At 43.5% G+C, this 12,134-nt stretch overlaps 1 protein-coding gene across 2 annotated transcripts in view; it reads left to right on the top strand.

Annotated features, from left to right (window-relative positions):
- The window catches only part of CDC42BPG (CDC42 binding protein kinase gamma), a 304,707-nt gene that overhangs the window by 216,276 nt on the left and 76,297 nt on the right, over positions 1-12,134 (top strand). For both annotated transcript variants that reach the window (XM_077459264.1, XM_077459254.1), the window contains exons 16-21: positions 5,542-5,647; positions 5,924-6,048; positions 8,000-8,114; positions 8,743-8,891; positions 9,172-9,260; positions 9,356-9,405. In XM_077459264.1, coding sequence (XP_077315390.1) covers positions 5,542-5,647; positions 5,924-6,048; positions 8,000-8,114; positions 8,743-8,891; positions 9,172-9,260; positions 9,356-9,405 — 634 coding nt within the window. The remainder of the gene's footprint in view (positions 1-5,541; positions 5,648-5,923; positions 6,049-7,999; positions 8,115-8,742; positions 8,892-9,171; positions 9,261-9,355; positions 9,406-12,134) is intronic.

Below are 12,134 nucleotides of genomic sequence, written 5' to 3'. Positions count from 1 at the left end.
CTAAAAAGAAGTGTGCCTCCTGTAGGGACATTTTAGGGGAATCTTGGACCAAAGTGTTGTGCAAAGGCTGTATTGACTCCCTCGTTAGGGAAAGGGAATCTGAACAGGAGTCAGGACTAGCAGCTTCAGTCAAAGAGCTCTCGTCCACCTTCTCTTCTTTTAGGTCCCTTTTTGAAAAATTTCAGCTTCCCACGGGTCCATCTCCCCAGGATACAACCCCACCTCTAGCACAGTGTTCTGCTCCGGTCCAACCTGCTAGTACAGGGGGGACAGAGGTTGCAGGCCCTTCAGGGACAGGTAGGGAACTTCCAGACAGTTCCTCTTCCGATTCCCAGGAGGGTTCCGAGGGGGAGGACCAGGACGGGCCCAGGAAAGCCTCCAGATATAAATTATCCCTTGATGAGGTAGAGGACCTCTTAAAGGCAATTTATGCAACCCTCGGTATCCAGACGGATAAAAAGCCCCTAACCCTGCATGACCAAATGTATTCAGGTTTGGGGGAGACAAAAAGAAGGGTGTTTCCAGTGCACGAAGTTTCCGGTAGGATCCGGAGAGAAAACCCTTTTTATCTAGATCCCTCAAAAGAAGGTTCCCATTTTCAGAGGACCCGGCATGCCTTTGGAATAAAAATCCCAAATTGGATGCCGCTTTCTCCCAGGTCTCCAGACACACAGATTTGGCGTTTGAAGACATGGGGGCCTTGGCAGATGTCATGGACAAAAGGATTGACTCTCTGCTTAAAAAGACGTGGGACTCGGCTATCGGCAATCTAAAGCCTGAAATGGCAGTTACAGTTGTGGCTCGCAATTTAGAGCACTGGCTCTCACAGATCCAACAACATATTGAGGCAGGCACAGATAAGGAAACCATTCTGTCATCCTTCCCTACTATGCTGCGAGGGATCACTTACATAGCAGATGCCTCTGCTGAGTCCGTCCGCATGTTGGGCAGAACGGCGGCTCTAGCCAATTCGGCCAGAAGGGCCCTCTGGTTAAAAACATGGCCAGGGGATAATGCCTCCAAGATAAAGCTATGTGGGATACCCCTGACGGGGGACCTCCTTTTTGGCCCAGGGCTAGAGACTGTTCTAGACTGGACAGTGGACAGGAAAAAATCCTTTCCTCTTAAACGGAAAACCCCCGTACAAACTAAAAAGGGGTTTCATCCGCAGGGGCGTAGGGAAACCTCTAAACCAGAGGGGAAAAAGAAAACCTGGCCCCAAAAAGGCAGGGGCAGAGGGACGATTTTTCGCCCTCCTGTCCAGCCCCGTAAAACCCAGTGACATTCCAGCTACAGTGGGAGGAAGACTGGGGGCCTTTCTACCACAGTGGGAGACAATATCCCCCAATCAATTTATTTTAGGGGTAATAAGAAGGGGGTACCTCTTGGAATTCTTAAGACCACTCCCTCAAAGGCTCCTTGTCACGTATCTACCCAGGTGCATGGTAAAGGCCGAGGCCTTGCTAGAAGCTCTGAGGGAATTGGAGAATCAGGATGTTATTCTCAGGGTCCCAAAAGCAGAAGAGGGAAGGGGGTTTTATTCTCAATCTTCTTAGTGAAAAAACCCTCAGGGAAGTTCAGGTTGATTCTGAGCTTAAAGCCCCTGAATGCTTCAGTGACATACAAAAGATTCCGCATGGAATTTATCTTTTTCAGTGAAGGCGCTTCTGCCCCGCAACTGTTTCATGGTATCTCTGGACCTAAGGGACGCGTATTTACACATCCCTATAGCGGAAGCCTCGCAGAGTTTTCTACGCCTTGCCATAGATTTAGGGGGAGAAACAGTACACTTTCAGTTTCAGGCCCTGCCATTCGGGCTATCCTCTGCACCCCGCATTTTTACCAAGGTCCTGGCAGAAGCCATGGCCTTTCTTCGGCTCCAGGGGATATGTATAATAGCCTACCTGGACGACCTGCTTTTATTTGCAGCATCCCCAACACAGTTGGTCAAGGATCTCGATCTAACCAAAGGGGTCCTTACAGACCTGGGGTGGCTTCTGAACTTGGAAAAGTCCAGCCTGATCCCCTCACAACAGATCTCCTATCTAGGTTTCCTGTTGGACTCAACACTGTTGAGAGTTTTTCTACCAAGAGAAAAGGTACAAAAACTGGACAGAGCGGTGGCCTCTCTTCAGAGCAACCAGCTGGTTTCCATAAGGGTTCTGATGTCAGTAATGGGTCTCCTTACATCTACCCTCCCAGCAGTGCAGTGGCCAGGGCTACATTTTCGTCCCCTACAGACCTTCATCCTAGGGGTGTGGGACCACAGTCAGGAGGCTCTAGACACCCTAGTACATATTCCACACCAGGTAAAGAGATCCCTCTGGTGGTGGAGGAAAATGACAAATCTGTCGCAAGGGCGTCTGTGGCTCATCCCGGTTTCTCGGGTAGTAACCACAGATGCAAGTGGAAAAGGTTGGGGGGCACATTTGGGTTCCCTTCTAGCCCAGGGCACTTGGGAGGACGGCGAGTTGACTCGATCGTCCAACTGGAAAGAATTGAGGGCAGTGGGACTAGCCCTCAGATTCTTCAAAAAAGAGCTCCGGGGTCACCACATTCAGGTGCGGTCGGACAACTCTTCCGTAGTGGCCTATTTAAACAAGCAGGGTGGCACGAGAAGCGGAGCCCTGTTTTCTTTAGCGACAGAGATCCTGTCCTGGGCCGAAACCTACACCCTTTCGCTCTCAGCAGTTTTCCTGAGGGGAGAGAAAAACGTGGTAGCAGACTTTCTCAGCCGAAAGAGGCTGAGGGAGGGCGATTGGGTTCTCAACCAGGAGGTCTTCAATCTCATAATAAAGAGATGGGGGTCTCCAGAGGTGGACCTGTTCGAGTCCAAAAACAATGCAAAAACCCCCTGTTTTTTCTCCCTAAAAAGGGGAGAGGGAGCCTTAGGGGTGGACGCTTTGAGCCAGAATTGGCTCTTCAGAACTTGCTATGCCTTCCCACCTCCAGCGTTGTTGCCAGCAGTTCTGAGAAAGTTTCAGATGGAAAGCACATCTCTGATTCTGGTGGCTCCACATTGGCCCAAGAGAGCATGGTTCTCAATGCTAAAGCAGTTGGCGGTAGAACCTCCCTTACTCTTGCCCCCTCGGGACGATCTCCTCTCTCAGGGGCCAGTCCTCTGCCCACAGGTACGCCAGTGGAAGTTAGCGGCCTGGCTACTGAGGAGGGTTTATTAAAATCTAAAGTATTTTCAGAGAGACTAGTTTCTACCCTCCTGGACAGTAGGAAGAAGGAAACTCGCCAGATCTATGAAAAGGTCTGGTTGCGTTTCAACAAGTGGTGCGCAGAGAGCTCTTTCCCAGTACGGAGCTCCTTCGCAGTTTTGGAATTTTTACAATGAGGAGCAGATAAGGGTTTATCCATTAGCACCCTTAGGGGTCAAGTATCAGCCCTCAGTGTTTATTTAGAAGATCATTTGGCTGCCAACCCATGGGTAGTCAGGTTCTTTAGGGCCCTGTCCAGACAGAGACCGGTCCAGGGTCTGTCCTTTCCCAGATGGGATTTATCTTTAGTTTTGCAGAGCTTAACTGGACCCCCCTTGAGCCTTTAAAGGAGTGTTTTCTGAGAGAGCTTAATCTGAAGACAGTGTTTCTGGTAGCAGTAACAACTGCCAGGAGGGTCAGTGAGATGGAGGCCTTATCAGTCAGGGCTCCCTTTTGCGTTATTTTTCCAGACCGGATAGTTTTAAAGACCGATCCGGCCTTTTTGCCGAAAGTGGCATCCAGCTTTCATAGAAGCCAGGAAATTGTTTTGCCCTCTTTTTGTCCCAATCCCTCCGGTGAGAAGGAACTAAAATTTAATTATTTGGATGTTAGGAGATGTATCCTACACTATCTGGAACTGACCAAGACATTTAGAAGGTCAGATTCCTTATTTGTTTTGTTTTCCGGGGCCAGAAAAGGTTGTAAAGCGTCCCGGCGCACTATTGCTAGATGGCTCAGAGTAGCCGTCGAGCAGGCTTATTCAGTTGCAGGGAAAGAAATCCCAGTGGGTATTAAAGCACACTCCACTAGAGCTATGGCAGCCTCCCAGGCAGAAAGAGCGGGAGCAACGCCTGAGCAGATTTGCAGAGCAGCAACATGGTCCAGCTATTCCACTTTCGTAAAACACTACAGAGTGGATTTGGTGTCGGCAGGTGAGCAGACCCTTGGGCGAAAGGTTCTGCAAGCTGTAGTCCCACCCTAACTGGTAAGTGCTCGCTTATCCTCTCATAGTGGCTGTCCTGAAAGACGATTAGGGAAAATTAGAGTTACGCTTACCGGTAACGTCTTTTCCAGTAGTCTTTCAGGACAGCCCTAGTTCCCACCCGAAAATTGGGGGGAGTCTTACAAATGACCAGAGCGCAGCAAGATAATGGTATTTGATAAATATGTTATTAATGTGTTCTTGTGTCTCCCCAGCTGGCCGGAGGTATTCTCGATATAAACTGAGGTCCGGCAGGGGAAGTAAGAATTTATGGGCTGGCGCAGTGTTTCCAGAGGAAGAGGAGGAGTCTATCTCTCATAGTGGCTGTCCTGAAAGACTACTGGAAAAGACGTTACCGGTAAGCGTAACTCAAATTTTTGCTAATATTTTGTGCTAGGTAACAAGATCAGGTGGTAGGATTGAATGTGAGGTGGTTTCCCCTTTTTCAATATTTGATATAGGCTTTGTTGAACTTTAGAAACTGGGTGTTAGAGTTATAGAGATCTATTAGCGCAGGGGATATTTCAATGGATAGTTTATAAAGATTGTCTGAATATCCATCCAGTTCTTGGGTTTTGTTTGCTGAATATCTTATAGCTTGTTGAATTTCCATTGCAGTGATTGGGAAGTTAAGTTGACATTGATCAGGAGTTATGGGGCATATTTTTAAAGCAACGAATGTAACCTTTTGCCAAAAATGACTGATTTTTTTTTTTATGTTATCTGTATTTAAAGGTATTTGACAGGACTCCCCAAATTAACTGAGATTACCAGACACCTAATATCCTGGTAAATGTGTGAATAATTCATAACCAATCAATGTCATGGTTAATGCCATTCACTGCTTTAAAAATATGCCTTTATGTAAGCCTGTAAATGTTTCCCCTAGCTTTTACCCACTCACTGCCTGTAGTAGTGACTGGAGATAGAACCACAAATGTGGCGTACAGCAATAAAGTGATTACTGCCCCCAGTAGGGAAATAGACCACAAAACCTTAAACAGGTTCTAACCTTCAACCCCTTCACTCCTTTCATCCTATTCAATCCACACTAAAAGGCAGGAGTCTCAAGACTGAGTAAGCAAAAAGCAAGGCATCCAGCTGCTCAATATCAGATATTGAAAGTAGAGATGACTAAAACATCTTTAAGATCCAAGGATGGTGGCATTCATGCATATCTATGCTAGGTCCATGTTCATTTAAACCTGGCTTTGTAGACTGTTTCCCACTCCAGGGATGTGGTCTTGGCCCACCATTATCATGCACTCATGTTTACCTACATTTTTCTTATATCCTAGAGATGGTGTAATTTTTATAGGCAATATTAACTTAATTATTTTGCAATTAAATCAGTGCAAGAGCAAAAGAGGATGAACTTCAGGAAATCAAAAAGGCAAATGAACGGGAGAAGAATCAGCTGAAGGAAGAGAACAAGAAACTCAAGGAAGATCTGGAGAGGGTGAGACCTTGAAATTACTTTTATTGTCTTTTCCCAGTAGTACTACCTGTTGTTTTTTTTTTTTATCTGAAATACCTCATGTTTTAAGGTATGTTTCCCAGACCCCTACTCTTTTTGCCATTGCTCACAGACAACTACAGCTTCATTTAGACTTATCAAGAACAGTTTTCTAGGGGATCTGGGCCCCAGCTTGTCCACTTCTTATCTGCAAGATTGTTCCTGGCATGCTGTAAAAATTACTAGCACAATTTTTTCTTTTTTTTTTTTTCTTTGCAGATTACTGCTACATCGACAAGTTTGGCTGCCTCTCAAAGAAAACTGGAGGAAGAAATACAGTTATTAGAAGACAAGAAAGAAACATTAGCCAACTGGGAGGCCCAAATCACAGACGTTCTTCAGTGGTAAGCAGTTTTTTTGTGTATGTTCAGCTATCAGCAACTCTGCTTTTCCTCTTTTTTTTTTTTTTTTCTCTTAAATATGTGCCGATAATCGTTTTCAGAATGGAAAAGTATATTTAAGTTCTTGGCTTGTATAACTGAGGATTGGTCAGTTCTCCAAATCTGATCTTAAAGAAAACACCTGAACAAAATAATATTTGGGACAATACCTTAAAATTACGAATTCCATTTTTTTGTCTTCGTGTGTCTTTAGCCATGTGGGCTGCTTTTATTTTGTAAGTCACCCAATTAACCTTTTTGATAGAATAGGAAAATGCTATACTAAAGCGCTGCGCAAACTGTTGGCGCTATATAAATCCTGTATAATACTGTGCATACAGTATTCCTTTCCATATGAGGCCTAACTGGGTCAGGCCTAGTGGGTCATGCCACTCTGGCCACAATTTTTATAGTTCCATTGAAGACCATTTCTCTGCACATATTTCTAATCTTCTATTGATGTGTTTGATTATCCAATGATATCCTGATTCCCCATAGTTAAGAGGCAAATGTGAATGTCAGAATTGATACTGGTAAAAATTTCAAACAGTGAAATAGGTTTCATGAGGCACAAACAGTGCACCGCTGTGAAAAATGGGACGTGATCATATAGGTGTGGCACTTTTTTTTTTTTTTTTTTTTAAAGGGTTACCTGCAAATTTAATAAGAATCCCCTCTGCCACTGTTGCAGCCAATGCATTCTGCAAGTTGTAATTGTGCTGACTACTTAAAGCTTTTTTAGGCATGAATTTTATTTTGATGGTTCCATTGGTCCAGGTTGGACCATTGTAAGTATGCATATCTTATATCTGAAACCTGTGGAAGCTGTAATTCAATGTAGTTATCACTACTACTCAGTGATAGCAGCAGTCTTCTAGGCCTATTGCCAAGCAGTTGCCCTTCTGCAACGTGACCACAGGAGGTCACATGCTGGGCAATGCACCGTTAACAGGACACCTTGTATTTTTATTTTTTTCAATTAATGCAAGGCGTTCTCTGATTTCTCTGAGGTGAAAGGGGGGGTGGGGGTTGGGAGGGTGGTGGTGTGTTTTAGCATCTATCCACAAGAGACTTAAAGGGTAACGCCACTTTCGTGGAAAATAAATAAAAATATAGTGTATACAATTGTGACACAAGTCATATTATAATTAAATGTTGTCAAAGATTACCTTTCCTTTTTAAATCTGCTGCTCTGTAATTTTCTGTAAAATGCAATCTGGCAACCTGGAGGTGTTCTGTACACAGAATGTGTAAAGAATGCCCCTCAGAAACCTTACTTCCTGCTTGTGTGATTGGCTCACTGTTTTTCGCAGAAGTCTGCACTAAGTTAAAAGTCAGATTTCATGCATCCCCTGCAACTAAAATGTAATTTTTGGTAAGATACTTCCAATAGGAAATCACATCTAAAGGGAGGGATGCAGGCCCTGCCATTTTCCTCAGAGCTTTGCAGGTGAAGCAGCTGGTTGATCATTATGAAACCACTGCAACAAAGTTTGTCAAAATCCTTGCAATGTACATAGATCACCCAGAGGGGAATGTTTTTGTTTTTTTCTCGACAAAAGTGAAGTTACACTTTAAGAAAATACAGCCACTTTCATATTATGAGGCTCGTTTTCTCTTACTGTGTCTGAAGTTGCGTGGCCTGTTCTTGTGTAGTTGAGTTTTTAAGTCACCCAGTAAGTATTTTCATAGTATAAAATAAGATGCAAGTGGATTGCAATGGTTTGCTGGCAGGGGTTGTGAAAATGACTCTTGGAGAAAGAGGGAGGCTCTGAATTGGGGAGCATACATTTTTATATCAGGGGTCCTGATTTAACTTATTTAGAAATAATAATTTTGCTAATGTTTTGCTGTTTTTTACAGGGTTTTTCTACAGGGTTCACTACATAACATTGACCACTATGTCTGTTTTTAGGGTGAATGATGAGAAGCAGTCTCGTATATATCTACAGGCTTTATCTGTCAAAATGACTGACGAGCTTGAGGCATTGAAGAGTTCAGGAAATCAAACACCATCCAGCAAGACAGGGGTATGATGCAACAAGGGTCAACTTTAATTTTCCAATTAAAATAAAAAAATCCTAAGCTGTTAATGTTGGATATGTTTGAAAGGCACATTTCATTTCTCTTTTGGTCTTCCATAAGGGTTTGTAGGCCCATCTGTTTCCCATTGTGTTTATGATATTATACGCATTGGGAAAAACGAAAAGTTTTAGTGGAAACTATTTTTTGGCTAATATAAAGATATCAGTCATTCAGAAGAGGCACTTTGAAGACTTAGTGAAGCTATGGTCCACTGGGGTATCTAGGGGCAAAGTGAGTACATATGTATGTGTGGCATAGTAGTTGTACACTGTGAAAGTAAATTGTCTAGTGTAGGGTTGTCGTGCAGGCCCAGAAACATCAGAGAGCCTCTTTTGAATCATCCCTTCAAGCAAAACCAGCTAATGTGTACAAAAGAAATGAAAATTTTGAAGCAAGAAATACAAACCATAAATCAGCAGTTAAATGTATATTTACTTGTGGATTTGCAACATAAAATGGTTGTGACATTTCTTTGCACAATGAATGAACCAATGCCATCCATTGCTGACCTCTACAGGTTTTTTTTTTTTACACCAGGGCCCCAATAATTTATTGCATTGTCTTTCATTGTAGGAAAGCCAGTGGAAAGCGCGCAGACTGCATAAATTAGAGGCTTCAGGACGTTTAGAGCTCCAGTCTGCCCTTGATGCAGAGATCCGAGCCAAGCAGACTATTCAGGAGGAGTTGAACAAATTCAAATCTGAGAACCTTGAAGCCGATAGGTGGGTTGTCTGAAGTATATATACTGCATGTCTACATCCTGAAAGTCACATAATGGTGCCCCTTTCTTTAGTGGTATTCTGGATTCATCTACAAGTCCTAGTCATTGTCTCTTCCTAGAATAATGCATTTTGTGATCTTTTATGAAGATATTTAATGACGGATGTCTTTTGTCTTGGCAGTATGCTGCCGTATGAGAGTGTCACGTACTCATAAGACATGAAGAATAATACAGTAGGTTGCCTGCTATGCTTTATAATGCCATTCTCTTTATTAAAACAGAAAGCTACATGAGGCAGATGAAGAAAACAAGAAGCTGAAAGCAGAACTAGAGAAACTGCGTGAGGAAGTCAAGTCAAAGGTTACAGCAGGTGATACATGATCATCATTTGTGATAAAACCTTATGGCAGAAAGCAATGCTTGGTTAGTCTATATTGTCTTCATGATGTTGTTTTTGTTTTTCAGAAAACAAGCCACAGCGTTCACTTATACCATTTCTGTCATTTCGCTCTGAGGTACAAGCACATTAAATCTTATGCAGAAATAATTTCTTATCAGTATTGTGTTGAACTGTGCCCTATTGTCTTAAACAGCGCCAAGAAAGAATATAACAGAAAATTCATATTTTGAGTGAAACCCATAAAAGATTTGGGTGGAGACATTGGGGATGATGACCCTATTATACATCTGCTCATGCAGTTGTGGAGATCTTAACAAGACACATGGCACTTCCCCCCTCCAAGACTTTTTTATGCTTGCCCAACCACACTCCCTCGTGATCTCCCTGCTGCAGCATCCCAGCCTGACTATATTTCAGTTTTGGCTGGTGTTGGAGCTTAGGGGGCTGATGTATAACCAGGCACTTCACTACATTACCATTGGCTATGGCAGTGAGGAGAAGTGGCATATGCAAGTAGAACTTCCTGAGTAGACGGGACTATCTACGGACACTGCCACTTTGTCTTTTTAAGTATTAAGAAATCTTGTGACTTTCTGCGCATGCAACACGAGTATGTGTGGGTTGCAGAAGTGCATTATACAAAACCTTATAGGAATGACACCAGAACGTGACAGAGGGGGGAAGAAAAAACCTCTCGGATTCAAACCCTTCCAACTTGGTTTCGAAAAACAGAAATGTTTTGGCTGGAGACCCATTTTAAATAAAGGCAAACAACTAATCGGCCTTTTCGGACTGTAAGTAACTGGTTAAATGCATGTACCTTTTTGGTTCTATTTGTTGATGTCTATTGATGTCCTCATCAAACTTGCTTTTAGAAATGGTTAATGACGATCTACAGATTTTCTCATTCACAATCTTTTCATAGTGGCCTTTTTCTTTTAGTCCATCACCCAGATTTCAGAGGAAGGCGCACAGGTGATGTAGCCTTCCAGTATTCAGTTGTGAGGCCAGGGCTACATCTTGTGCCTCACTCAACCTGGAAGAAGAAAAACGCAATTGTATAAAACAAAAAATGTTTAATGAATGTAGGATGATTTCATATTGGCATGCAGATCTGACTTTTAGTTAAAGTGGATGTAAACCCTCTTCTATACCCAGTGAAGTGAACAGCCTCAGATGACACACACAGATGAAACAAATTCTCCAACATAAGTTTTACATGTATATCTGCTGTCTTTTACCATATTTTTTTAGAAAGTGCACATCATATTACAAATGTTTGTTCCTGTTTCAGCAGTGGGAGGGGAGTCTGGGCATACACTGTATGAGAACTGATTGGCGGAAAGGCACACCCCTCCTCCACATAGTCAGAGGAACAAAGAAACCTGTTATGCTGTGGATAGACCAGCTCTCTGCTAATCTTTTTATAGACTGTAACTAAAAGCTCCCACAAGACCATGCAAAACCTTTTTGTTCTAGGTGCATACATAAACTGCCAAGTAAGGAAACCTCACAACCTCAGGATAGTTATAGCACTTAGAGAAGTACCGAGGACAATTGACAGAGAGGAAAAGAGGAGGAGCAAAAGGCTGAAGCGAATAAACCAAAAGGTAAAAGGAACAAATAGGTAGATGGAGGGTAAATAACAGAATAAACTTATATGTGTGCCCCCCTTTACATTAAGGCCCCAAAGGATATTCCCCCATACACAGTGCAAAGGCCCCCCCAAAAAAAAAAAAAAGTGTGTGTGTATATAGATCACGACTCTGTGGGTTGCCATTTGAGGGTTCCCAGCTTTTTGGACCTGGCCTGGATCAGGTCCTGTCAAGGTCGGTAGAAAAAGTGGAAAAAATTCCCGTAAAAGCTAAAAGAGAGGGGCAAGAAATTTTTTTCGTGCCTCCTCTAACCAGGGTCAATTCAAAGCCAAAAAGGACGCAGACAGAATGTGGGGTGAGGGAAAGAGCACTCAAAAGGGTAGCCTGCTTTTTCCTGACGCATCATGGCAGCACACACATTGGGTTGTGACTCCGCCTCCACAACCTGATAGGACTGGTTAGCTATAAGATTCGAAGAGGAGTCCACCGTTGCATTCTCATTTTTTTTTTCCTCACCTGTGTGGACGCTCATCTAATCTGGATTGGTTAGAAGCTTGGAATCCCCTTACTGTTTCGCCCCAGTTAGGTTCAGCCTCTCCTAGCTGGAAGCCCTGTCTGTACAGTCTCTAAATGAGCTAAAAGAAGGGACGCCCCACTCTGATGGTCTCAGGGGCTAAGAGTCTGACAAATACCAGACAAACCTTTAAATGGGTTTTAAAAATGTGCAGCGGTCATTTCCCATCTATTTTTCTCCCTCCTGCTCTTAGCTGGGTAGCCTTACAGAGGTTCATCATCCTTAATTTTTTCCCCCTCCTGTACCTGTCTATTTACATACTTTTTTTTTCCCTTCCTTTTTTTTTTATTTTTTTTTATCCCAGCACCTGCTACTCATACTCTGCTATTGCTTTCTAAGAGAACCTCTCCTCACAGGTACACTTTACTTCCCATGGAGGCCGCTGCTGTAGCAGTCCATCTGCAAACCACAAGGCAAGGGGGCGTCTGAATCGGTAAGTAAAAAGAGGAGAAAAGAGCATTGCCACTAATGCCATTTTTTTTTCTGGCAGGTCTTTGGGGTCATCGCACTCTAAAAGTAAAGAGTGGTCCCCCTCAAGGCACTCGCGTTCCCAGAGAAGCCATTCGAGAGCCTCCCACCACCGCAGACGCTCATCTTCCTCTCACCGACATCGCGATGGAGGGCATGCATGTCCTGCGCCTAATGCATGTTGGGTGTGCGGAGCACAAGCTCTAC

Source organism: Lithobates pipiens, unplaced genomic scaffold, assembly GCF_037356315.1.
Source record: "Lithobates pipiens isolate NorthernLeopardFrog02 unplaced genomic scaffold, aLitPip1_a1.2 Scaffold_10, whole genome shotgun sequence".
Taxonomy (NCBI): Eukaryota; Metazoa; Chordata; class Amphibia; order Anura; family Ranidae; genus Lithobates; species Lithobates pipiens.
This window is presented reverse-complemented; position numbering and strand designations above follow the sequence as displayed.